At 41.4% G+C, this 25701-nt stretch overlaps 1 protein-coding gene across 3 annotated transcripts in view; it reads left to right on the forward strand.

Moving 5' to 3' along the window:
• The window catches only part of LOC139739863 (fibroblast growth factor 8b-like), a 72384-nt gene that overhangs the window by 20364 nt on the left and 26319 nt on the right, over positions 1–25701 (forward strand). Inside the window, exons 1-3 of one of the 3 annotated variants that reach the window (XM_071650466.1) lie at positions 52–794; positions 13661–13697; positions 16210–16366. In XM_071650466.1, the coding sequence (XP_071506567.1) occupies positions 772–794; positions 13661–13697; positions 16210–16366 (217 nt within the window). In that variant the 5' untranslated portion in view covers positions 52–771. Of the gene's footprint in view, positions 1–51; positions 795–13148; positions 13277–13660; positions 13698–16209; positions 16367–25701 lie in introns of those variants that run through there. The other 2 variants (XM_071650465.1, XM_071650467.1) reach the window with 2 other exon arrangements.

Genomic DNA, 25701 nt, shown 5'->3' on the forward strand with positions numbered 1-25701 from the left:
GGCTCCCCATGTGTATCGCGAGGTTCCTGATTTGCTTAGCAGGACAACCTTAAACGCCTCAGCTAAGGTTTGACTCTTTTGGAATTAACTTCATTTGCAAGCTGCCCCGTTTGCGAACCAGAATACAAGCGGGACTGCGTGTAGCTTCAAGAAAACAAGCAGCTAAGTAATGAATTTGGGCTGACTTTTTTCGTGAGACCTTGGATTTTTTTTCGGTTCAAATTTACAGGCAGGTGAAGCAGATATCCTGCAGTTGAACAGCTGCTGTTTTCTTCATCTCAACTACCAGCAAAGGAGCGAGGGAGAGAGAGAACGGATCACTTCGTCATATGCTTTCTATCCTGGAAATTTGGGATTCTAGCTCTCCAAGGATGCAAGAGATATTGTTCAATATCTGCCACATCTAAGGGGCGATTAGCTAATCTCGTCTAAACTCATCGTCCAACTCACGCGTTTTGATCATCAGCCTTTTTCCAACGGCAGCTGTGCGCTACTTCAACGCCCCCCTGCTTGGATACATGCTTGTCTTGTCTACGCCGATCAGAAACAGAATTGAAGAGAGTGGATATTAATACAGCAAAAGGGGAAAAAATCAAAATTGTTCCTTAAAGCACAACTTGATTCTAGGTTGTGTTAATGCGTTTTCGTCGCATCAGGTCGTGCTTGTCCGTATAGATTCCTGGCTGGGTAGTTATTCTGGCTGAATGGAGTACTAGACCAGCTACCCAAGCATCTTGCCTTCTTGTAGGGCCTGCTGTAACATGGCGCACAATGAGGATCTTTACACTTCCCACGTGAGTATCTCATCATCATCTATATGTCATCTTGTAGCGCAATTGTACAACACCCAGTAAAGGAGTCCTCAACACTCCGATCTCCTATCCATCCAAAGTTGGCCCTTGGCATTAATATCGTGCCAAATCTCTACAATCATGCCAATATCAGGTCGACACTCTTCCCGTATATGCTCTTTGAATTGCCAAAGTGTATTCTGTTCGTAATAGATTGGTTTGCCTATTTTTTTCAACATCTTTGATCTTTTGTATGATGAGCAGCAGATTTTGTTGTGCTGCACCCTGTTTTTATTTTGCTATCCGCAGCAGCTCATTACCCTAATCGGTATACACACTTCATGTTCTTGCTTATGTTTCAGGTAAAGACGTTGTCTGTATTTGAAACTGTTCATTTATGCGAGGATAGTCATTATATGTCCAAGTCGTATTGTTGTTTGCTGTCTTTTGCCAGAGAATACGTAAAAAAACCCCGAAATTATCCGGCAACAATTGAAGAAATATCCGTTTGAATCGGCACATAATGTCAACGGCAAACAACACCATGTAGACATATTTATGTATGTTTCCTTCGCTGTCATGAAATTTTAAAGAATTAAGGGGCAATTAAATCCTAAATAATTATTATCACAGATATATCTGTCGTCATTATTGGAACCATTGCAGTCCTTTGGTTTATCATCACCAATCATACAGCAACTCATTTCAATACAATCGAGAAGGATAAGCTTAATGTAAATGAAGAGTTTGGGTGTAAAAATCCATACTGAAATAGCTATGATGCATGAGTTTCCATTATCATGCATAAGCATATCGTTGTATTAATGTGATAATGCTAACCGAAGGCACTGGATTAAACCCCCTTGGCAAATTTCATGTTTTTTTCGGACGGCCAGATTTTATCTCTTCTTATTTCGTCGACGCTATTCGGCACCCGACGGTTAATCAGCAGTTATTATCAGGAAAAAAAGTTTAGCACTCAAGGTAGCTGAGCCACTTGCGTAGGAGCATTCCCCCAGCTTATGCAATCAAGAACGAGATCTCCCAGATCTCTCTTCAGCTTAGCAGGGTGTTACAGCGTAACATTGATCATGTACGACCCTATTCCCTCGGCTCTTTTGGCGGAGAAAAACTATGATGACATGCACTTATGTCATCACAGACGGTTTCCAGGTATTCAGTACTATGATGGAGCTTGCCTCAGAATACAACACGTTAGTACTGTACTATTTATCGTCGTGTAAAAGTTTCCATGACGAAATGATACATTTCTAACAGTTTATGTTTATCTATAAAAACTAAATAAAATGCAAATCATTCCTAAGATTTTCGTCAAATTAGTTTTTAAAGAGTCGCGGTCGATGGTGAAATAAGTAATCCGTTAATGTCCATTGTTTTTGTTATAAAACATATGTGTTCGGTAGACTAAAGTTTTGTCTTCACATCTCAACAAAAGCGTCTCCTATCGTAACTGCAGACTGAATACTGAATATAAATGATGTCCATTGTAATACAAGATACACGTGATAAAAGTAGCAGTAGTATTACACATATATATTTCCCAGCATTTGATAAGCACTTGTACCCCACTGTAGGATTCTGTATGCTATAATACTGAGGCAGAGATTTTACGAAGTGTCTGATGCAGACTTTCATCAAAGGAAAGAAAATACCTCTTCAGAATCACTTATTTTTTTTGAAATATCACATGATTGTCTTATTTGTTTGACACGATGAGATGATAAACCCTATCAAAATAATCTAATGTCCTAAATGATTATATATAGTTAAATAACAGTAAGCTATGAAAGGTCATGTAGCTTGACAAGGACAATATAACAGACGCATGAAGACAGGTGAATTTTTCTTCATGCTCGGTCCGTCTGTTCGTTGGTTCTTTACCCCTCCTTCTTCCCTTTGCCCCCCATTCCCAACGTTGATGTTATCAGGCGGGACATGAATCACCCCTCGAACACCCACTCGTCCGTTGAAGTGACCATGTTTCCACGCTCTTCCGCGTTATCCCTGCACAATGGGTCCTAATTGGAATGGATTGTCTCCTTGTCGCACTACTCATTAAGCCCATGTCAGGAGGAGCACGTATAATCCCCATTAGATACAAAAAACGAGAGAAAATCAAAAGGGAAGAGCTTTCCTAGCGCTTCATTTTCTTTCCCTCTTCTCTTGACATTGGCGCCCAGACAAAGGGAGCGCACTTGACTTTCCTAGTAGTAGTGCAGCAACCTGGTTGTAAGCTGACAAAGCCACGTTCGGCGGTTAGGAGTACTTTGCAAGGGCAGCCAGAGCGAGGTACCCGTATATAGCAAAGTGTCAATTAAGCTTGGACTTGATAGTCGAAGCGCTCGGCCCGATTGGTCGTCAGGGTTTGACTCCGTGAAGTGGGGGATAAAAAAAAAAGAACGGTTGATGTGGTTCTGTTCTCGTGTTTGATGGTGGAGATGGTAGCTATGAGAGATAATTGAAGTTCGGGTGTGGTTTGAGGAAAAGTACAGCTCTCGGCGGAGACAGTTTCACGCTTTCATAGAGTGAAACAGTCCAGACCTACCCCAGAGCGTGATAATGCTCCATCAGATCTTCTCTAAAATTGAAGTTCTAACAACAACAGTATACTAAGCAGACAAAACTATTTCATTTCAAGGAAAGATTTCATTGCCGTCGTTTTGTCAGGTTTTATTTTGCATTTAAAGCTGTCCCAGAAGATATCATATAATTCTATTCAATGGCTTATATAATTCTATATATCTCATGAACAGAGTGAAAGAGAGAGAGGGTGTGTGGTGTGTGTGTGTGTGTGTGTGTGTGTGTCATAACAGCTGCGTGCGATTATCTGTTTCTGATACACGCATGGATATGCCAGAAAAGGACAAACAGACGGACAGACAGACAGATATATATCTATATTATTGAGAGATGAGGAGAGAATAAAACAAAATATATAAACAGACGACGCTGACGTCGTAACAGGATAAGTTTGACAAAATGCAATAACAGGCTCATAGGACTTAAGTCTCTCATTTCTTCTTTCTTTCGGGTCACAATTGTCATTAGTCACGATGTTTTAACGATCCCTCGTGATTAAATCATTTGCACCAGTCGGCTATCGACGACAGTGCAGCACAGAGCGAGATGCCCAGCTAACACAATCCAGCATGTGTGGGGGAAGTACTAAAACGTGTTGAAATAAGTACAGTACAGGATTCTTTGCTAGCTCAGCCGTTACCATTATGGAGTCGTCCGGTTTAAAGGTAGAATTCTTATATGTGGGAAATATTTTGCCTGCTTATCTGCTTATTTGCTTGTTTGTTTGTTTGTTTGTTTGTTTGAGTGCGCGGCGTGTATGCTGTATGCGCGTGTGTTGTGTATAGTACGTTTGAAATGTAACCACTTTAGCTGGAGATAACAGTCCTTCTAACAGTTTGTGAGATCAATTCGTGCTGCCAACTTAATTGTTACCTGATAAGACATCATTCATTCCTTAAATGCCTACAATTTTTAAGAAATAACAATATCATTATGATTATAGGTCAGTACGGTACTTATTGTTCTCCTTTCTAGTACCATGAGTACACGAGTTCTTCAAACTCGAACTATTCACGTTAAGAAATCCAATGCAAACTTAAGGGGGAATTATACAATTGTATTAGAAATGCCGGAAATGTTACTAAATACTATTTATGCCGGAATACTTCAGAATTTGTCACATATAATTTATCAGACAGTAGTGCAGAGTCATAATTTACTCATGTGTTGTATATAGCTCCATGGTTAATTTATGCATTCATGTCCTGCTGAATGCTCTAACCATAGAGCTCTATGTACTGACGGCACACAATCTTTAATACTTTGGGCGAGAGCTTTCAGGGGGTCTTGCTCTTACACTTGCCTGCTATCCCAGCGCCTTATGCCTTCGTCGGTATATACCGTGAAACGGCAATGCCACTTTAACCCATCGCTTCCGACAAAATCACCACTTGTGCTGAAGAAGGAGGAAACTGAGGATGGTGTAAGGGTTAAACATCATGAGCGGGGCGAGCTGAAGAAGGTCTGATAGGCGAAGGAAAGCGAAATCATTCAGCAATTCATTCATCACTAACACAGGTTGCCAAGATATCTCATCCCACAGTAAAAGCTGCAAGGTCTGCGTTACGACGAAGAGAATGAGGCTATAGTAATGATTTACCTACCCTTAATACAACAGAGAGCAGAGTTCGTCCTATTCAACTTTCCACCTAAATGAAACAGTGTGAGGAAGCACCATTCTGAAGTACCATATTGATATTTATTCAATCCCCCTCCCCCACCCACCCACCCGCCAGTTGGGTAGGATTTCACTTCCAACATTGAATGACATACATATGGAGAGAATGAAATAGGAGAACTCGAGGGTTCTTTCCCCTCCACATGACCGAGTGAGATTCTGGTTGTTTTTTGAAAATGGCTCGGCTAACATGTCTGTGTAAATTTGCTCAGCATATATAAAGGCAGGATTCCCTGCTTCCCAGAGCTCAAAGAGGGGTACTTGCTCGATTGGTAGCAAAGCCAGAAGCTTGACTGGAGTCCTTGTAAGGCGATTTCCCAGTCACAGCACCATCCGAGATACGAAATGCTCCAGTTGCAGTCGACTCCTATCCAAGAAGATTTGGATTTATTTAGGGGGGGGGGGGGAGAGACTAAAATGTAAAGCATACTTCGTTCCGCACACAATCGCAGACAAATCAGGTCTTTACCTTCCTTTCTGGAGTGTGTCATAGAAGTGCAAAAGAAACAGAGAGACACAGAGAAAAAATAGCTGTAAAGATTACAGACAGATAAGGAAACTATGATTGGCGTTGATCAATAAAGCGTCAATGTGTCAATCATCATTGTGCAGCGATATTAATTTACGAAAATCTGAAATATGCAGTATTGCTGTCATTGCATGACTTTTTATCAACGAAGTCCTAACAGATATCCCTCCTATCACCGATAAGCGATAGTTTTATGAAGTATTAATGGTTACAAATCGTTAGTTTACTCTTATGGTCCTGCTAAAAGTGTCTAAAATCACTCGTAGAATGAATTTCCGGTATCCAGGGATATATCTCCCCGGAAACCGTCAAACGTGCCAGAGTTCTTCATGAAAGCCACGAAATATTGTAAAGGTCTGAACTTTGGCCCCTCTGACGGACAGAGAGAGAGAGAAAGAAAATAGGTAGAGAAGGGTAACGGAAAAAAATGAGAGCAAGAGATATGGCTAATATTTGGTGCGGGCAAACATGCGTTTATTAAACAGAGACAGCATTCTTAGTCTTATGTATGCCCGTGACAATAGGCTCGAGATATGATATTTTTATTCATCAGGAAATGCAATCAGGGCCCTCTCAAATCACGGTATTTTTGCGTAAATAGTCTTTGCTCTAAGGTGTTAGCCGAGCAAACGCTTGTTTTAATATTTGTTTCCCCGTCCATGACAATCAGCGACCGCGCCGAAACCTGCTAACTAACAAAACACTCATCCCAAAATATTGCATTAACCCGATGTTTATTGAAGAATAACCACGGGCACTTTTCAAAGCGGTAAAGCAAAAGGGGGACGGTTTACGCAGAATCATACAGAAATAGACACACAGTCACACACACGCACCCACACACGTATACACATATATATATATATATATATATATGTATATATATATATATATATATATATATATATATGCACATTAGCTTGCGCCTATAGGTGTCTTTCTTTACGGAGACTGTCGTAATTTGATTGTGACGTAAGGCCGTCACCCGAAATTGAACTTGGGCGGAGAGAAACTCTGTTCCGGAAGCAGCGAAGCGAAACCGTGGTCGAATCGTGACGAAAGAGTGGTGCAGGTAATTGGCGAGCATCCCGACGTGCTCTGTATAATCTCTGTTGTTGTTGCTTCCCCTTGTCCGATACTTTTCGTTCCCCATTCCATTGCCCAGGAAAACACATATTCCTGTCTGACTCGAGAGTCAATATTGTCTCGGTTAATGATACACGAAGAGGTATGTAAGTTATGCATGGGACTTCTTGGAGTTTTGATAAGAGTATATATCTTTGGTCAATTGAAGATTCCGACTTGTGTCATCATTTTTTGCTTGCGCATGGTACTTCTGTCCATATTTCCCGTACTATTCGCGTCACGTTTTCTTGCAGTCAAGTGTGTTTCATTAAACTTACGTTCGTGACCCACATTTTATACGCCTTAACAACCTCTTTAAATGTCACATTCCAGGATGATGATACACAAACGACAATAGGTCATGAGATCTTATCTCCTATCTTATCACATCAGGTGTTTTACGCATTATTTAAAGAACTTGAACGTGAATTACGTCTCTGAACTACTAGTATGCCATGACATGTTTCGCTATTGGTGCTTGTGTATGTATTCATGTATGTATGTATTCATGTATGTATGCGTGTGTATATGTATGTATGTATGTGTGTGTTTGTTTTACCTGGAAGGGGAATAGGAGGAGGAGGAGGTGGGGTGTAGGCTGGACGGCGAGAATTAGCTTGATTATTCTAGATTCAAAGTTAAGTGGGATGAATTGTAACCAAAATGATAATTCACATATTATTATGAATATATTACTGTTCTCAGTCGCACGACTGTCGGTTTTAAAGGGGCATGGAATTCCCTGCATCAGATGTTATAATATCTTGTAAACTTTTAGTGGCTTCATCATTGATAACACTTTTTTTGCCTTATGACCCGGTCACTATTATAACCATGCGCCATGCCATATATTCGTACTCACTAACTGCCCACCGGCGGGAGTCGAATCTGGAATCTCTTTTTAAAGGGGCATTCCAGACGATTTTCATAATTTCACATAATGTAGTACATAACTCGACAGCTCCATGTATAGATTTGTGGAATTTATTGTGGTACTTGAGCAGAGAAACAATACTCTGAAAAAATTTAAGCAAATTACACTGAACAGTGTTAATGACATATGTAGGAGCCTCACATATTTCAGAAATGTAGCAGTGTAATCCCATTACTACAATACCACGTGCTTGACAAGTTCACCTGTGCAGAATCTATGCATGGCTTCTTCTTTTCTTCTGCTTCCTTGAGCCCCAACTCATGCATTCTTATTGTGAGGCTGCCATGTCATCATCCTTGTTCATTGCAATTTGTTGTAAATTTTGAAAACATTCTTATTCCTCAACCCAGTCACTTTGAATTCTGAAACTATGTATTCAGTATAACTAATTTACAGTTGTTCAAATGTAAAAGTCTGAAAATCATCTGGAGGTCTCCTTTAAGGGTCCACTCTGCAGAGCACTACACAGAATACACCACCTACTCTCACCTTATCGCAGGTTACAATTCCATCTTTATCTCAACGAAAACAGATTTATTGACATACACTCCAATATTTAGTGGGGATACTTGAATAAAACGAAGCTCATTCACTACATTCCCAGTATCTTGTCACGTTTGGACTAATGAGTTGTGTTAGTGGGTGTGTTTCTGACGTTTACAAACAACGTCTTTTTATCTCTGGCACAGTCATCAGCGAATACCATTAAACGTAAATGTGATCAACTCCTGGACAAATGTAGAGGCGATCCTTTAGCAAAATTTGAACAACCAAAAGTCGTGATTTTGACCCTAGACATATTGATAGCACACTATTTACATGAAATATAAATATACCTTTGGTCGTTATGCGATTGTTTTGTGGACTCTTCCTTACGATGCATACACACAACATGACATGACACACCCTTCATATAACTAAATAGGGGGCATTGTTCACATTCGAGAAAGATTCGATACATTGAGTGTTTGAACCATTCATTGGACTTGTTGGACGCCATCCTCTTTAAACTCGTGACATTTTCTTGAGTAATCTTTCTTCTTTTTTTTTTCGAGCTATCGCTGTTTTTATCTGCAACCCGATCGATTTATCAATACCGCCACAGAGAAAAAGAATGCCTCCACCTCGTATATTTCCCATCATATCAATGCTGTCAATTGAACGTGAATTGGGACCACAAAAAGAAAAAAGAAAGATGTGTCTCAAAACTTTTATTACGAAGCTCTGTAATGATATCAATATTTTTAAAGAACACGACAGTATTGGCAAAAGTTGCTCAGATGTAAATTGCGCGGACGGAGAGAGAGAAAGAGAGAGAGAGAGAGAGATAATGAAAATATACAACGCAAACCAAAGAGAAAAGGAGCTATTTATACTTAGATACTCCAATGTAACAACACACAAAAGAAGAAAGAAAAGCCGCGTCTATAACGGTCTCACTGTTTGTTAACTCTTAAAGGGGAAGGCTAGTAACTGATCAGTGGAAATCAGTGGAAATGCTGGGAGATGATTGTTCCAATCCTTATGGGATTCATTCAAGAGTTCATTGTATATCTATTGTTGTGTGAAAATGATTTGCTTTAGAACGGTCTCATATTTAAGTAATGTGCAGATTAATGCTCCGTCACTGACCAGGGACGCTAACCTGGAAGCATTAAACTGCACATTACTTGAATTTGAGACCATTCTGAAGCAAATAATTTTCACACAACAACAGATATACAATGAACTCTTGAATGAATCCCATAAGGATTGGAACAATCATCTCCCAGCATTTCCACTGATTCCCACTGATCAGTTACTAGCCTTCCCCTTTAACTTGTCTGAACCTTACACGTGTGTCTGAATCATAGTGCGTCTTACACCTGTACGTTGATGTTGGTCGGATGTTACTCGCCTATCAATCGTAGACTGTGATACCTGCGATAGAGGGATTAGCGGGTTTTTGTTTTGTTGTTGATGTTTCATTTGCTTGTCTCTTTTTAGTTTAACGTCGCATTCCTTCTATCCATTACTTATGAAGGATGTTAGTCTGCGCCTCTGCCTAAAGCTCATACAGTGAAGTGATGGCGTGGAAAAGTTACCATTACCGTTTTCGCCAATTGTGAGCAATTTTGGAAGTTCTCAACTTTAAGAGTTTCACGCTACACACACACCTCCAGCATGTTGTAACTATATTTTGATATTTCATCAGATATCCCGTTTGATTGGGCACATTGTAATACTGTATACTGCTATAGTTGCTATATCACCTTTTTAGATTCTCTGAATTGTCCGTATAAGGTACATTGGTATTTCTGTCATTATGAAACTTTGTTCTGTCATTTTCATCCTATGTATTTATCTGTTCGTTTGTTATTGTACAATCAATAACCGTCTTATGTTGGATTGGGTTATTCTGGAAGATTTCAGGGCTTTCGGTATTCAGGCAAATCAATAGTTTGTAGTAGAGTATTTTAATTCAGTTGAAGCTATTAATCATTCAACAGTCTAATGCCCTTGGAATCTGAATTTCAAACATTCACGAAAATCTCCCTGCAAAGAAATCTTTGAATGTCAAAATATAAGCTGTGACAGATTAGAGATCAAATTTCATCATCACGGACACTCGCTTTGTGATTCTTTAATGTCTCATCCAAAAATACGTTTTCTTGTACCTTTCTTGTCTGATGGAAATGTTGAATTGCTGATCATAGAGAAGGAATAAAATTATCACCACAATTCATCCATCATTTCTATCATTTTTTGTTGTTGCGAGATTATGTGTTATTCAAAAATGCACCTCCCAATTCAAAATGCATCAACAGCTTCAATCTTTAAGATTATTGTTACGGATGATAATTGAAAAAAAAAACTGTCTGTATGACTCAGGACTCTGTCTTTAACTTATAATTATTTAATGTTGTATATCTTAATACCGAAGACGCCATTGTGATTAAAAGACCACTCACTAAGCAAAGTTAACGGGTTTTAGATGATTTTAAATGAATATTCATAACTCATTTATTCACTCCTGGTGTTCTATAATGTCTAGGTTGGACGCTTTCCCACAGTACTTATATCGTGTCCTGTATGATATGGGCAAGAGGACTTGCAGGTTAACAGCAGGTATCCATGATGTTGCACGTTGGAAGGTTCCCTACAACTCGGTTCCTTTCACCATGGGCATGACATTTTCTAGCTTTTCCTGTGGAGACGCAAAGAGCAGTTATAGATAAAACTCCTTAGGGGGAGTGTGAAAAAAAAAAATCCTCTAAACAACAAGAGGGGTGATTTTTTTTTTCCTGCTGCCTTACAACAGAACCGCATACCCTGCCTGCGCGTTGGCATCCCCCTTCCCTTAAAATATTCTTTATCCGGCCCTGTGTTAGCTTAGCGGGTTGGCAGAGAGGAAGTAAAGCCATGTGGATGGCAGAAAAAAAAGAGTCATGGCAAAGTCCAGGCCCGAACTGTCTATACAAGTTTGCGAGCAATTTCCGATGGGTCGATGAAACACGTATCCGAGAAGATCCAACCCGGTCTTGGATGGAACCTTTTAGCGCTGACACAAGGGTAGAGGGGTAAAAAAATGCAAGAAGAGGGGAACTAAAGAGGGATTTTGGAACGCTGTTAATGCACTCATAACCGAACTGCACATCCCAATTAGCGGAATTCAGCGACACTCGAGTTCACGGCAGGTGTGTGTATATTGGTACTTAATTGAGAGAGTCATATACTCGGCATGACATTGTGTCTGTTAATCTTAACCAATGTCACTGTGGATGGATTTTGTCCAACTTAATGAAGATTGTCATCGATTTCCATACTTGATAGAGAGGTCTGTCGTATCTCGAAACATCCACTTTGGTTATATTGGCAGTGTTATACGTCCTAATCAAGTTTTTAATTGTGCGACAGTCGCTAATGGTTGATGAGCGGATTTCGGGAGAGGTTGTAAAATGACCTCCCTCCTGCGGTGGGGATCGATTTGTGCGCATGTATAGTGTGTGTCCGAGTGCGTGTTTATGTTTATCCCCTAAGTCTGGGCGTCCGTTACACATGAGAGGTAGACGCTTTCTACTTATCGCAACACTTATGTGTCATGTATTGAATTTATGGAAATTATCATCAGGGAGGCAAAGGATAAGATGTGCGAAAAAAAGCATGTGGAAGAATATCTGACGTCATGCGACTGTTATACTCTTGTAGCATGAAACCCTTGATTACCCTTCCGTGTCCCCCCTCCGACGAACCCTCCTGATCCGATTCATGGAGCTACAATGACAATATTTAGCGCCTCCTCTAGCTGCATAATGCTATTGTGAGCAAACACTTGTAAACGATTTTCCGCCAGAGAGATCGTGGAAGCAAACTGGCGATCAAAAACCGTGTAAAAGTACGAGAGAAGAGAGAGAGAGAGAGAGGGGGGGGGGGGTGGAGGGAGAAAGAAGAGATGAAGGAATATGTGGAGATTGAGGTGAAGTTTTCTTACTGCCCTCCCCCGTTGCGCGATGAATTCGAGAGGCAAGTGGTTTGGGATGAAAATGAGTGCATCACAAACGCCCCTAATTGGCGGGGGATCCGGCGAGTAGCTCTTGACTTGACGGGTTGTGAATGAGTGATGAGCTAATTTCATTCCGCCAGTGTTACACTCATGCATGAATAAGCTTGATGTTGCCGAGCTGGCTGGGAACGGTTGAGTAGCTTTCTGGTACCCACCCCCATAGGGGCGGTCCTCCTCGGCTCGCGATGGGTGAAAACCTCGCCGGAACGCTGCTGTCTCATTTATAATGATGTCTATGGTTGTCCAAGCACTTCCTTGCCTATCCGGGCTGGGAGGAGAGAGAGAGAGCCGCGGACACATGTTTAGAGTTGCACCACATGCTCGGCAGTGAATGCTGCCAGCGGGGCTTACTCATCGCAGCACTCCACTCCTGACTCCTATAAAGGAGGAGCGCCACTCGCGGATACGAGTTGTCTGATCACCGTCCACGAAGCATTCACGTAATCATGATCGTGTTCATATCTTCCTGAGCATGAGGGAATAATCACTGTTACAAAACAGTCGCCCACGTCTTCTTCGATTTACAATTTTTTTTCGCACGCGAAGCCATGGATGTGATAGTTGGAAAAAAAGTCCACAGCCATGACCCGCTGGGAAGATTTGTGTCGTGATTTCTGATCAGATATCGATACTCTTGGTGGACTTCTTTCTGCCAGCCGACCGGACGTCGCGACGCGCTTTCCGGATTTGCAACCGCCCGCGATTTTCACCGGACGGTATCCCCCTCGTCAGCGGCTTTGGGGGGAGGGGAAGTTCCCACGTGAGAACGAATTACAATTATGATTTATCGGCTGGCGGACACTTGAGAACTTGTATGATATGACATTCAAAAGCCGCGCGTATGCAAATATTTGGGCTATTATCCATGCTCTTTGTCCATGCCTGCTCAGTCGGGTTCGCGGACTGTGCACAGATCGGTCGCCTTTGCTTGCCACCAGAAGCCCTCTGATGCCCCTCTACCGCGGCTGCCGACAACATTTCGCGCCATAACTCGGAATAACCTCAATCACCTGAACGCAGCGTTGCCTGCGCTTCACTGTGCAGCGATGCAAGTACGACAAATCACTACAACCATGTAAGCAACCCGTTCGTATGTTTTTCTTACACCCTGATCCACCCCGATAATCGTACCGCCCCTCCTGTCTTCGAACTACAGGCTTCTCAATTCACTTCTGTTCCCTCTCTCCCCCTCTCTACCAACCCACCGTTCTCCTTTCATCGCTAGAGAATGCTATTCTCGCTACCATGTGATGACATCGGCTCAATCAAAGCGAGTTCCGCACGTGGCTGGTGGGAAGGGATGGGGGGGGGGGGGAGGGAGAGGGTAGTCATTTTCCTATCATGTAGACTCCCCCTCCTACCCCCCTCTAAAATGCATTCTTCAAAGACATTGCAGATATGATCGCCACCTTCATTTCTTTTCAATAATAATCGTCATTTTCTTTTTTCATCTCCTCAGATTGTTACAGTTCCTGCTCTGGTGTTTCAGCATTCAGGTGAGTGGAAAATTATTAAGAGTTAGAATTCGTGTTGGCGTATTCTACGTTAGGATGTTGCAAGTACCCACAGTACGTATGCCTCCACTACTTCTCTTGTATCTCTTTAGTGATGTTTTCCTAAAGGGGCTGACACCCGTAGCGTGATATGGGATCCGTTGGAAGTTATGATGCCGGAGGGTATAGGCGGCTACATTAAGCTGGCTGTTGCTCTAACATCAGCTGTGATGTGATTCGCAGTGTTGTTAGATATTCTCTCGGGATGCCAACCCGATGAATGCCTGTGATGTTTGCGATACTCTTCTTCTCTAGTCTCTCCCTATCTCTCTCTCTCCAACTCTCTTTCTTTCCTCTTCCTCTCCCCCTTCTCTATCTCCATCCTTCGCCTCTCGTGCTTCTCTGCTTCATCCAAAGTGGGGCATCCCTCTCGGGTTGCTAAACCCCGCCGCAGTGGAGCACTGGTCCTAACTGGTCCCTCACGGACCGTGACACCCGGGGAGAGCAGAGATAGATGACAGCCGATCAGATCTCCGAGAGGGGCGGGGGGATTTGGGAACGATTACAGACTTGAGAGCGGTGATTCCCCTAGTGGGAACCGACTCACGAGATAAGCTTCGGCACTCGCGTGGTAACCGGTAGGTCGAAACGTGGCTGGCACACGAGTCACACCATTCCACTCCCACCACTGATGCTCCTATCCCATGATGCATTGCTGTCCCTGCACAGCGTTCGAATAGACCGAAATCGTATGAAGGTGTGTGATACCTCCCTGGTTCGGCTCCCCCCCCCCCCCAATCATCCGACATGCCCTTCACTTTCACAGCGCTGTTTGTAACAGACCCAGCCAAGAATGGCAATATAGCGAGGTAATTTTCTCAGGCGAGATATTCGAGGTATAATACTTGTGCTTTGCTTTTCTATGGGACAGTCTAGTAATTGATAGAAGCCGCTTAACTGGCTCTTGATGCGTTTCACCTCAACCAACGATGAATGACCAGACTAGTGCTTCCATTGAGACACAACTATTCATGCGTTAGGAGTGAGTCTTGTATCTTCAGAAAAGGAAAGAAAAAAAATCGTATTTGTTCCTTTTCCTCGCATGCTTGTTTTGCAGTAGCCATTGCTCTACTGAACGAGCAACACGTTAACAAGCAGTGATTATGATGTTAAAAGGATCATTAGCTGTCTCATTCAGTTCTGATTTCAGACTTCAGGCTGTAATTAATTAAGTTTCACGAGAGTACTCATGAAATACATACAAATTGCAAGAGAGTACTCTTTTCTTTATCATTGATGATGTTGCTCAATGTCAGTTTAGGAGATGTCCTTTCTCAACCTCTGCCTTATCCATTTTCCCCTTGCGTCGTTTCGCCTTTCGTTTGCACTCTCCCCACTTTTTTCTCCTCTCTCTCCCTCAGTCTCTCTCCCTGTCTCTTTCTCTGTCTGTCTGTATGTCTGTCTGTCTGTCTGTAATCGGTTTTAGAAACGTGCACTTGTCTCCCCATATCTGTTATGGGGACTATCTCCCCTTAGCCCCCGTTAAACTTTCCCCCGCGCCTCGCTTCATATGAATGAGTGTCTGTCGACTTAATTTCCGATGTGAACTATTCAGTGGGTTGTCGGTGTATTTGCGCCTGCCTCACGGGAGAAGATGTTTACCCATGTAGTTGGGATGTTGATTAGTCCAGTCAAGAGCTCGGCAACCTATTTTGATTTGCTTTCGGCAGCGAGATCTCTTGTATAAACGAAATACCCCCGGGGAAAGAAAGTTCTTCCATTATATAACGTTAAGCACACAAGAGCGGTTAGCAAGATGTGAGAAGACGGATTTTCAGGGGGAAAGGAGGATGGACCCACACGCGCACAGACAAATACCTCTGTGCCAAAAGTAACCTTGTACAAGAACCCGTCGTGTTTCCGATCCATTTTACGACAGCCGTCCTCCGGTGTTCATTTGGCGTTGCCAAGACAACAGCATCAGTTGACGGAGTGCAAATTACGTCAATTGAAAGCATTATTGATGGGAGGCGGGGTTCTCGCCGGGTATTGCTCTCACGAACAATTATTGTCTGTTTATTCAGCCGATATTACATCATGTGCTTCATCCAAACACGTTTGTAGTGATTAGAAGCTAACTGGATTAACCACTGTCAAGGGACATATCGATTATCAAATTAATGCAATGACTATACACACTTGCACAACTTTCCATGACATGTTATTCTGTGTCGCATTGCTTTTTGGTGTATAATTTCTGTATCAATTTAACATTATTGCAAAGTGCATGGGACTGTCGTACCAAAATTTGAATGTCAGTCGTAAAATGTATATTGCATTGCAGATGAATAATAGTCTGAAATCCTTTTTCAAATGTACGATGAGTATTTTTTCCATCAGTTATTGTCACACAAATCATACCCGTCACACTTAATTGTAATTATCTACGCTCTTTGCCAATTAACAATCGAGTAACCACAATAACCCTTGCATTCCTCTTTCTTCTTTCCTGCAGAAATCTATGCAAGCAGCCATGCCCCCTTCGTCAATTTCGGACACGGAATACTCCGGGACCAACAGGATCCGTCTATTATTCAGCAGAAACAGTGGATCTTATGTCAGAATACCAGGTCGGAATATAGAAGCAAAAGCCGGTCCCGAAGACCCATATGGTGAGTTCCAGTCTTCACTTGTAAATTTTTATTGCGTTTAGCTTCAATTTATCGTCCCCGCAGACAACCATTGGTTCTCATTAGTGATCTAATGAATAGTACGCACTCTCGAGCGACAAATGATCTGGGCACCTTATATAAAGGTAGCTGAGAGTTGTTCTTTTTTTATCCCTTCATGAGTTTTGGCCACATTACATTGCACTTAGCCATGAAATCAGGACAGCATGTTTCACGACTTCAGGCCATACGAGAAGACTTTTTTTTTTTTCGAGGAGAAGTGGCAGGAACGCCCGGTCTGTGATTCAAACTCTTGGGGCAGCATTTCACCTCCTCTTCAAACAGACGCTTTCTTTCACGTCGTGGTGGCATTATAGGGCTTCACACCTGTACAGAGGCTGGTCTTGTTGCAGACACTGTTGCCTTTGTCGTACTAAATTATACGAGAATTACAGAAAATCATTAAAGATAAAGAATATTAATTTGACAACCAATAGTTAGCTGTGGTTTAGGAAAGTGACTTTTACCAAATCCATCCCGCCTATAGACCTCTAACATTTCTTCTTTTAGTTTTAGCATGTTTAGAGGGGTAGTTATAAACACTGAAGGTTAAAATCTAACACCAGTGACCTGCCAATCGTAGCAGAAGATAGTTTGTCATCTTCTTTTTGATAAAGAAAAATTCAATGTTTTAATTATGTGTAAAGGTTCAAAAGCTCGGTTTACCTCATCCTGAAAATATCAAGGCGATAACTGGCTCGTATTCCACACAGTGTTTAATCTTACAGCCATTTCACATTACTTTCCACTTGAGGAAATGCACCCACAAGGGGCGCTGTTTAAGTAATCATAATTGGTGTGCTGAATATAACAGACATTGTAAGTCGCTCCACAGCTCAAGGGAAACGATGCACAGTAGTTTCTGTCTCGGTTGCTACAATGTGCACTTTAAATGAGAGGTACCAAGATGCTCATTTAGGCAAATATACCAAGATATGTACATATATATAGATTTTTAAAATCATTTATCATATTTACTTAACAAAATGCAAGACAAATCATGAAGAAGGAAGTCGTATCTTCCCAAGAGACAGCTTGTCATTGCAGTTGAGACCTTTATTCCCGCTGAGGAAAAATGCACACAACCATACAACAAAAAGAAGAAGGAATTGACTTGCCAATATGAAATCTCAAAAGCATAGACCAATTGATTGATAACTTCACCATGCTGTCATAGTAAAATTCGCATTTGAAACACGTCATCACTCAACTTTTAATGCCAAGCTCTGTTTTGTCTGACAGTCTGAAGACAAAGTTGTTGAAAAGAATAATCACCCCTATGACTATACCGTGCAGAGCAACTCTTAAAACCCAGATCTAAAGATGACTTTTTTGAATTCAGCTAATGGGAACATTTTTCTTTTCAGTGAGATTTAACGAGGGATTGATATGTAGGAAGTAGGAGTTGGGTGTGTTTTTATCTTTTGCTCGATTTGGTTTCTTTGGGAGATTTACGAACTTATTCTGTCAAATTTGCTTCATTTCACACTGAACGTTGTTTGACGCTATAATCAATAATGCGTCTCTATGGGAATTATACACGGTGAACATAATGTCGATTTCTTTTTGTGAGGAGTTAACTTTAATCGTGAGTCAGGATAGTCTGACTGGGGGAAGGAGAAATATGTCACAAATCGCCGGAGGTGAAATTTTGTCACCCACCTTTCCACACACACTTGCAATAATGTCTCTTCTTCTATGGATATTCTTTGCTATTCGATGATGATGTTGATGTTGTTGTTTTTCTCATGGTTGACGATGGCACGAGGGGTGACGGGCAAGCTAGGAGTTGCCTTACGTGACTGCCTTATGAAATGTTGTGAATTGAACTGGGTATTAGTGTGCCCCCCTCAACGAAGGCTTGGAGAGCGATGGGGTGGATGAGGCGAATACCTGAACAGTCGGTGGATACGCGAGGCAACGTGTCGCCATTTGTCTGTCAGCAAGTTCCCTCAAAGCGGCTAGAGATCCCTGGCTTTTTTTCTTTGCACACTTTGGTTGCTCTTTCTCTATTGTCCTGAAGGTAATTGCCTTGTTCACCTATCATAAGAAGTGTGAAAGTGTCGAATTTACGTTGTGCCAACGGTAAGACCTGTTTTATTCCATCAGCTAGCGTAAAATCCCTCTAGATCGCTGTCTTAAACTTTAATCGGTTTTGAACGAGACATTCTTGATTGTGGCTTTGAAGGGTTTAATCATTTGATTTTAAAAATTCGAATGAGACGGGATGTTGCAGAGTACTAGTGATGTATGGTGATGATTTCTTCTCTAAGGGTATCCAAAAATATACCCCTCAAATTTGTCAGCCTCACGCCCAGAATATATTCGATGTAGAAATAAGATTGTGTAGTAGTGAGGACTATCTTAACGCTCCTAATTACCAAGACAGCGCATTTGGAGGAGGTAGCTTTGCCTCCTGGGTTTAACGACTTGGAATGAAAGTTTCCTACAAGTTCACTTCATATGATTTGAATTTCTCTCCAGTCGGCGAGAGATGAATCTGCCGAAAGTTTAAGCATTATTATGTGTTTATTATTTAAGTGCTCTGATGTCTACTTGCTGAGTCACTTTTTGCAGACACGTTGAACTAATTTTGATGAGGACTCCAACAACGTTCCGCAACGATGGTTAAGATCTCTGAGAAGTCGGCAGCACCACCTGCAGAATACGTCTGTGAATGGTTTACATGATATATTTCTGGATCAGAACCAGGGATTCGCAGAATTTGCTTCATAAACTTGACATGTATTGCTTCAAAATGTGGAGAATCTTGACTTGTTTCAGCCTAGACTAATCCTGTAATCGAAGCGTCGTGTTTTGCCTCAGTGGCTCGGGGGTTTCAGCAATTACCCAACCAATGGTGCACTAAACATGGAGGAAAGGTGGGGGTGCGAAGAAATGGGGGAGGGGGACACACGTGGTAGTGAACGAATTGCGATGCTCTCTCTCTGCAGCAGGAAATGAATGAAAATTTTGAGCACTCGGTATGACGAAATAAAACCCAAGAAAACCGCGAAAGGGGAAAGTGGTGGCGCTGAAGCGGCAGCGTCAAATATTGGGTTGCATCTCGTTTGTGACGTGCTCGATTGTATCTGCATCTTTGGCAGGGCATTGACCCCCAGCCTAAAATCGATGTGTATCATTGACGACATTCTCCACAGCGTGTTCTCTGATCATCTCCTTCATATACCCCCACCTTATTCCTTTTTATCCCAATCTCACAACCTTGATACTAAAAAAAAATGAAATTAAAGTGTTCCTGAAGTCGTGTGTTTTTTATCATCACCTTGGTTTCTCTTGTAGTTACAATTCTCTATTAACGATTTCTCTTTGTTCAGTTGCGCACATTGAGAAATGAAAATGTGCAAACAAGCGAATAAACTGGAAATATCTGACAGAGTGCACCTTTAATCTAGGCCCCAGCCACTATCACTGTCATTCACGTTGTTAGTCTAGCCTCCAGGCGTTGACATCTATACTTCTCGATTAGGCTTGCAAAACTCGTTAGCTCCGTTGGGGTACGTATGAGATTGGAAAATCTTATCAAGCATCTCCAGGCGGCTCTGTTGTGCGAATACGTTTGTTAGTTTGTTTTTTTGATTGATATGTTTGTTTGTTTGTTTGTTGTTTTTTCTCGAAATGATTGTTTGTTTATTAATTCGACACGCTAGATGAACATCGGTCATGAGATGCAGGAATAGCAGCTAACATTATGGAAAGCAGGCTATACCCCTATTCCATAACTCCACCCTTCTCAGTTCGAAGCAATCTCCTTCAATCTTTGTCTGTCCCGGGTAAATGCCCCCTCCTCCTTGCTCGCCCAGATCGAGCCACCTTCGGATCTGGCCCAGGAATCGCGTGTGTACGGTTGCGTCTTGGGAATGCCCGGCTAATGAAGACTTAATTAGTGCCCTTCCGTGTTTTTGAGCCCACTGGCGCAGTTGAAGTGAGTTTACGACGCAATGTGGAAGTGCATGTGAAGTTTCAATGATTGGCGGCTTGAAATGTTGGCAGGTTTGTTCGTAGCTGGGAGCCCACACGCGCTAAAAAATCCCATCCCACTATATATACTCCAAACTATTATGTGATGAACGTCGACCTTTCAATATGTTTTCCTCCAAATGTTGATATCTCTTCGACCTTTCAATATTTTTCCTCCCAACGTCGATAACTTCCCCTCATGTTTCTTTGTTCATACCGTTTACGAGGAATGTTATTCTCTCGACAGAGGATCATCAAACTTTATTAACTTTAGACGATGAATTGTTGTCACCTTATTTCATCTGATTTGTTTGCAGTTTCTGAGCTGCCTGCATAAATTTCCTAAGTTGATCTCTTTTAACCGTATAACATCTCGCCGAAAGAGACAAATATTAGGTGGGTTTTTTTTTTGTTCATTCTGGACCCTAAAAGATATCGATAGTCAAATGAAGTTAAAGCAGTTCTCCCAATATTCTAGAACACAAGCCTAAATTGTTCTCTTTTTACTCGCAAAATATACGACAGCTTTTACCACTGGACATTGTGCATGCCGCTGCAAAACTAAATGAGGTGCAGTTGTATTACTCACCCGACAGAAAATAAATGTGTACTTGCAAAAACGCTGTAGATTTCCAAAAGTTTGGAAAACATCTTGCTATATTTACAGAAATTCAATCGATGTTACACCACGACTATACCCCCTGCTGTTCCCGCTGTGTGTTTTGACAACATATTTTTCTGGTATGGCGTCGAAGTTATTGTGACTGTTTGTTACAGTATTCAGTCCTTTGGTCGAGTGTCGAATTCGCAATGATAAAACCCCATTGATGGGACGCAGTGAATAGGCTATTCGCCTCTCGCGACCGAGCTGAACTTGAATTCCGCTATTATGCCATTAAAAATCTTATTTGGGCATCCCTACAAATGAATCTTAGCCCGTGTATGATTCGAATGGTGATCCTAGCTTTAGAACATCAAAATATAAGAAGATGATTATTCACACGGTTAAAATCCAAGTGAAATTATAAATATCATTTTTTGGTCGGTTGTTTCTTTCTGTTTGTGAAGCATGTCACTTCCACTGATTAGAAATGAGCTATTATATGTATATATATATATATATATATATATATATATATATATATATATCAGAATCTGTTGATATAATTATTGTTATTATCATTATCATTCTAATTGTCATAGCGTTATTTTATCACTACGTAATATGAAGGAATTACATTCTCACAAGGTATAATTTCTTATGAGGAGCTGACTTTAATGAATCGAATAAAATCAATCCATTTGCATGGGCAGCTCTATATGTAAATCGAACCTAAAGTATCCTAGACATTATGTAAGTTTGGTAACATTAGTTGTAACAAGATATGCACTTTAGAAACTGATGTCATCGCCTCATAACTCTTCCATTTTTAAGAGTGTATGATATACACATACGCACACACACATCTAAAAATTGAAATTCATTGTGGGCAATAATTTGGTGAATAAATCATCTTCTATTTGAAAGTCGTCAACGCTATATTATGTTATAACATCTCCTCTATAAGTTGGTGCGATGGATCCAACCTCCCTTGGATTGAAATGGAAATAAGATTACAATTTGTTCGAGGGAATAGGGGGACACTTGTTAAGCGGTGACATTATTACCAGTTCTTCTAATTTGCATATTTATTATTGCGACCATGTAATATCACTGAAATTGTGAATACCTGTGAAACTTTGTAAATAATGTCCGATCATGCTGCTCCTTAATTATCCAATTCTTGTTTGAGGAGGGGGTAACATGTCGCTTTAACAGGCGTGTGTAAACTAATGTGGTATCTTCATGACATAGCCACCCTGCTAACGCTTCGCAGCTATAGGAAGGAGAAGGGGGCAAAAACTCGCTGCATTAACTGTCACCAGCCAGGAACGGAAGAAGCGGGCATTTGCCAAGAAACTTGAATCTGAGCTGGGTTTCTCCTAAATGCGTATCAGTCTAGACTCTCCTCCAAGGATGGTTCTTTTTTATTGTTATCTTTTAAACGCATCAAGTGGGTGGATTTGATTTTTCTTCTCGGGATGTTCGACGCGGATAGATGCGACCTAATTTCGCTCGTCCCGCTAGCCTACTCTCAAGGGGCGCCTAATAGTTGTCTACGCCGATGGGTGTGACTCGCACTCAGTCACAAGGTCGGGGACTGCCGTGTTGTATAATTATGTTGTAGCTGTTGTTTGCGCGACTCCCTACCCCTCCCCTGGCAGCCTTCCGGTCCAAGGAGCTTACTTTTCGCATAACCTGGATTAACTCTCAAGTGTTCTACCTTGGCTGCAGTAGACATAAATTGGTTAATTGATGTTGAAAATTTGTCGGAAGGTCGTCAGGATTTGTAATTGCACTTCCCCGGCACTGCAGTCGATGCATAGCTAGGCTGTGCATGGTCAGTCTGCGTAGAGATCATGGTCGCTCTCTTTCGTGCAGCCTTCACTAGCGGAACACTTTCTCTATAAAGCGTGCGAATAGCCTTTTTTATGATGCCTCAATATCACAGAGAAGAACATTAGCCTTCAACATTACCAGTATTCCCTTTTATCGTATTGCTTTGCATGGAGCCCCATACGCATTCACACGTTCTGCTACTACTGTCACTTTTATTTGTTGTTGTTTTCATTTTGCTGAAGGGTCAGTAGTGTAGAAATTAAGGATCTTTTCGAGGACAAAAGTAGTTGAGTGAGGTTTGTCGTATCTATGCTGTCTGCTATACCGCACAAGGCTTGGAAAATCTATATCCTTGAGAACCTGCGCAAATACTCGATTTTCATTTTGTATCCAACTGCATTTGCATGCTTCGCCATAGCAACCTCGCCATTATAGCTGTTCCAAAACTCTCACATGTCACTGAATTGTTCTTGAGTTAATCAATCAGAATGTAAATTCCTTAATTCGTTGCTGTGGTTGGACAAGCCTCCGCCATGCTTTTGGGTTGCCATGGATACTCATTGTTACGTAATATGCAGAGGAGTCTAATGTATTATGAAAGTGGTCTGTTTGCCCGAATGATCGATTTATTAAACAAAATAATCATACAATACCGTTTTTTAAGAGAATTTCATTGTGTCTCTGCTATTCAAGAAACTGATGATTGTTTTTCTTCAAAATTATGATTTGTAATAAGATTAATCATTTACCAACATGCATTGACATGTATAATGACTTTATCCGCCCTTCAACAATATCGACAGTCATAGGCAATGACTTTCTGTCATGTACGTTCGTTTGACTCTGTTATCAATTGTTCAGTTTGTTTCACTTAATGTGGACGATAGTACTCAAAATATTAACCACTACATGGCTGTAAGCACGTGGCAATTATGGTTTTAAGAAAGACATTATTATTGTTTTTCACCCGAACGTCAACACGAAAATGATTCTAGAAGACGAGAATAAACAAACAAACACATAGGTAAACAAACAGTGAGCACACAAAACAAATGTAGTGCTCTTATATTGGGGCAAAGTATGCTGTAGGGCCATACACTGTTTAGTTAGTTAGTTCATCCCTATCGCTACTGGTGATGTGCGCTATAGTACACAGATATCACAGCGAGGGATCTTTTCTTTCCTTCAGCACGGCTTGTGAATTAGCTTTTCCAAAAAAACATGCCCTTTATCACCTTCGACACGAGAAAAATATCGAATTCCTATTCATCTATTTTTACCACTTAACAGCACCTGCCGAGTAGAAAGCGATCACTCATTTCGTATTTTTCTGTCACAAACAAGTAGTAATAGCTGCGCAGAAAAGCAAGGTATTTTTCTCTAAATGGGGTACCTCTAATCTTGCGACATTAAAGGGCCGACCTCTCCGTTTAGAGGTCATTTTCCAGTCGCTAATGGATTCGTGAATGCGCGCCTGTCAAACAGTCCTCCTCCGCCAAGCATTTTGTCCATGATGATACCAATTAAAAGCTTTCAGAGATTTGTTACCGTTGTCTATTTTTTTTATTCTTTTAAGGAGAAGGCCCATTACTGTCCTCTTTCATTTGTTTATAAAAGTTAAAGTATGCTTTCTTCCCATTCCAGCCGCTTCGCACGTCGTAAACCTTCTGATTTTATTCGTAGTTCGTGACTTTATCGCCACAGAATGATGACACTTTACAAACAAACAAATAAACAAACAAACACTACTTTGTAATGCCAATAAGTGCGGATCAGATAGAGACTTCTTTTAACCAAAGATATTGCCTCATTTTTTTTTTCGATTATCAATGATAGAGTCTATAGACACCCCAAGCCCAGGCTCTTATTTTACAGAGCAGTATGCAACTCGCAATGTCCATGCATGTGAAGTGGGATCCAAACTGCATATTTGATTATCGCGTCCACCATAGCAGCGGGTGCAGTTCTAATAGCTGATTGGTTGTTCTTTCCATGGCAAATTCGTATTCTGGACTTCTCCCTCATGTTTCATGTTACAAGAAACTTATTAAGACGGTGCTCTTTTCACGAACGCTTCTAATTTCTTTCGCTAGATGACATCTTGCACGTGATGATTTTCATCATCAAAATATTGTTTAGAATACCATTTGCAAATGCCGCGACTATGATCACTACCAACACAAGGCTTAAATCTTTCACTGACACTGCCTGTTTCCATTGAATGTCAATAGCAGCAGTCCTGATACCGTGGTCCTTGCAGCCATGCTCGCGTCAAAGTTTTGCTCTTATGTTAACACCCCATCCACCTTTTCTTTTCCCATGATGCCTTGCAAGTTCATGGCGTCTACCTTTAACATTCTCAAACACATCAACCTGACGTCTCCGAGATTGCGCGCAGCTTCCTGGCCGTGTTGTTACGACTTGAAGCGCGCCCCTCCACTCTCCAACGTCTCTTCAATCACTCCCATTCATTTTCACCAATTTAAGAGCTAGCTGTAGGCCGAGACTTTGCAGTTAACATGATTTTTCATTTCGGCCCGAGGTTAGCACGAGGTTACAAAGTCGATGTGCAGTTCGTCTTGATGTAAACACAATCTGCATCAAATGTAAAAAGACAAGTAAACCCTGCGTACGTACCTGCATCCCCGCTAAAAGGGGGGGGGGGGGGGGCAGTACTTCACAAGTAGTAGACGTGATTGTCTTTCATGCAGGTAAACTATGCTGCTCGAATCACTCGGACTGCCCCGTACATCGCTTTCATACAACAACAACCACAAAAATAAATCTATCTTAATTGAATTCGTCTAAAGGCACTGTCTAGTCGGGTAAATTGTCTGTTTGACTGAGAAATCATGTT

This window comes from Diadema antillarum, unplaced genomic scaffold (assembly GCF_040938485.1).
Source record: "Diadema antillarum isolate AM-2024a unplaced genomic scaffold, OU_Dant_1.0 seq00000821_RagTag, whole genome shotgun sequence".
In the NCBI taxonomy this organism is placed as follows: Eukaryota; Metazoa; Echinodermata; class Echinoidea; order Diadematoida; family Diadematidae; genus Diadema; species Diadema antillarum.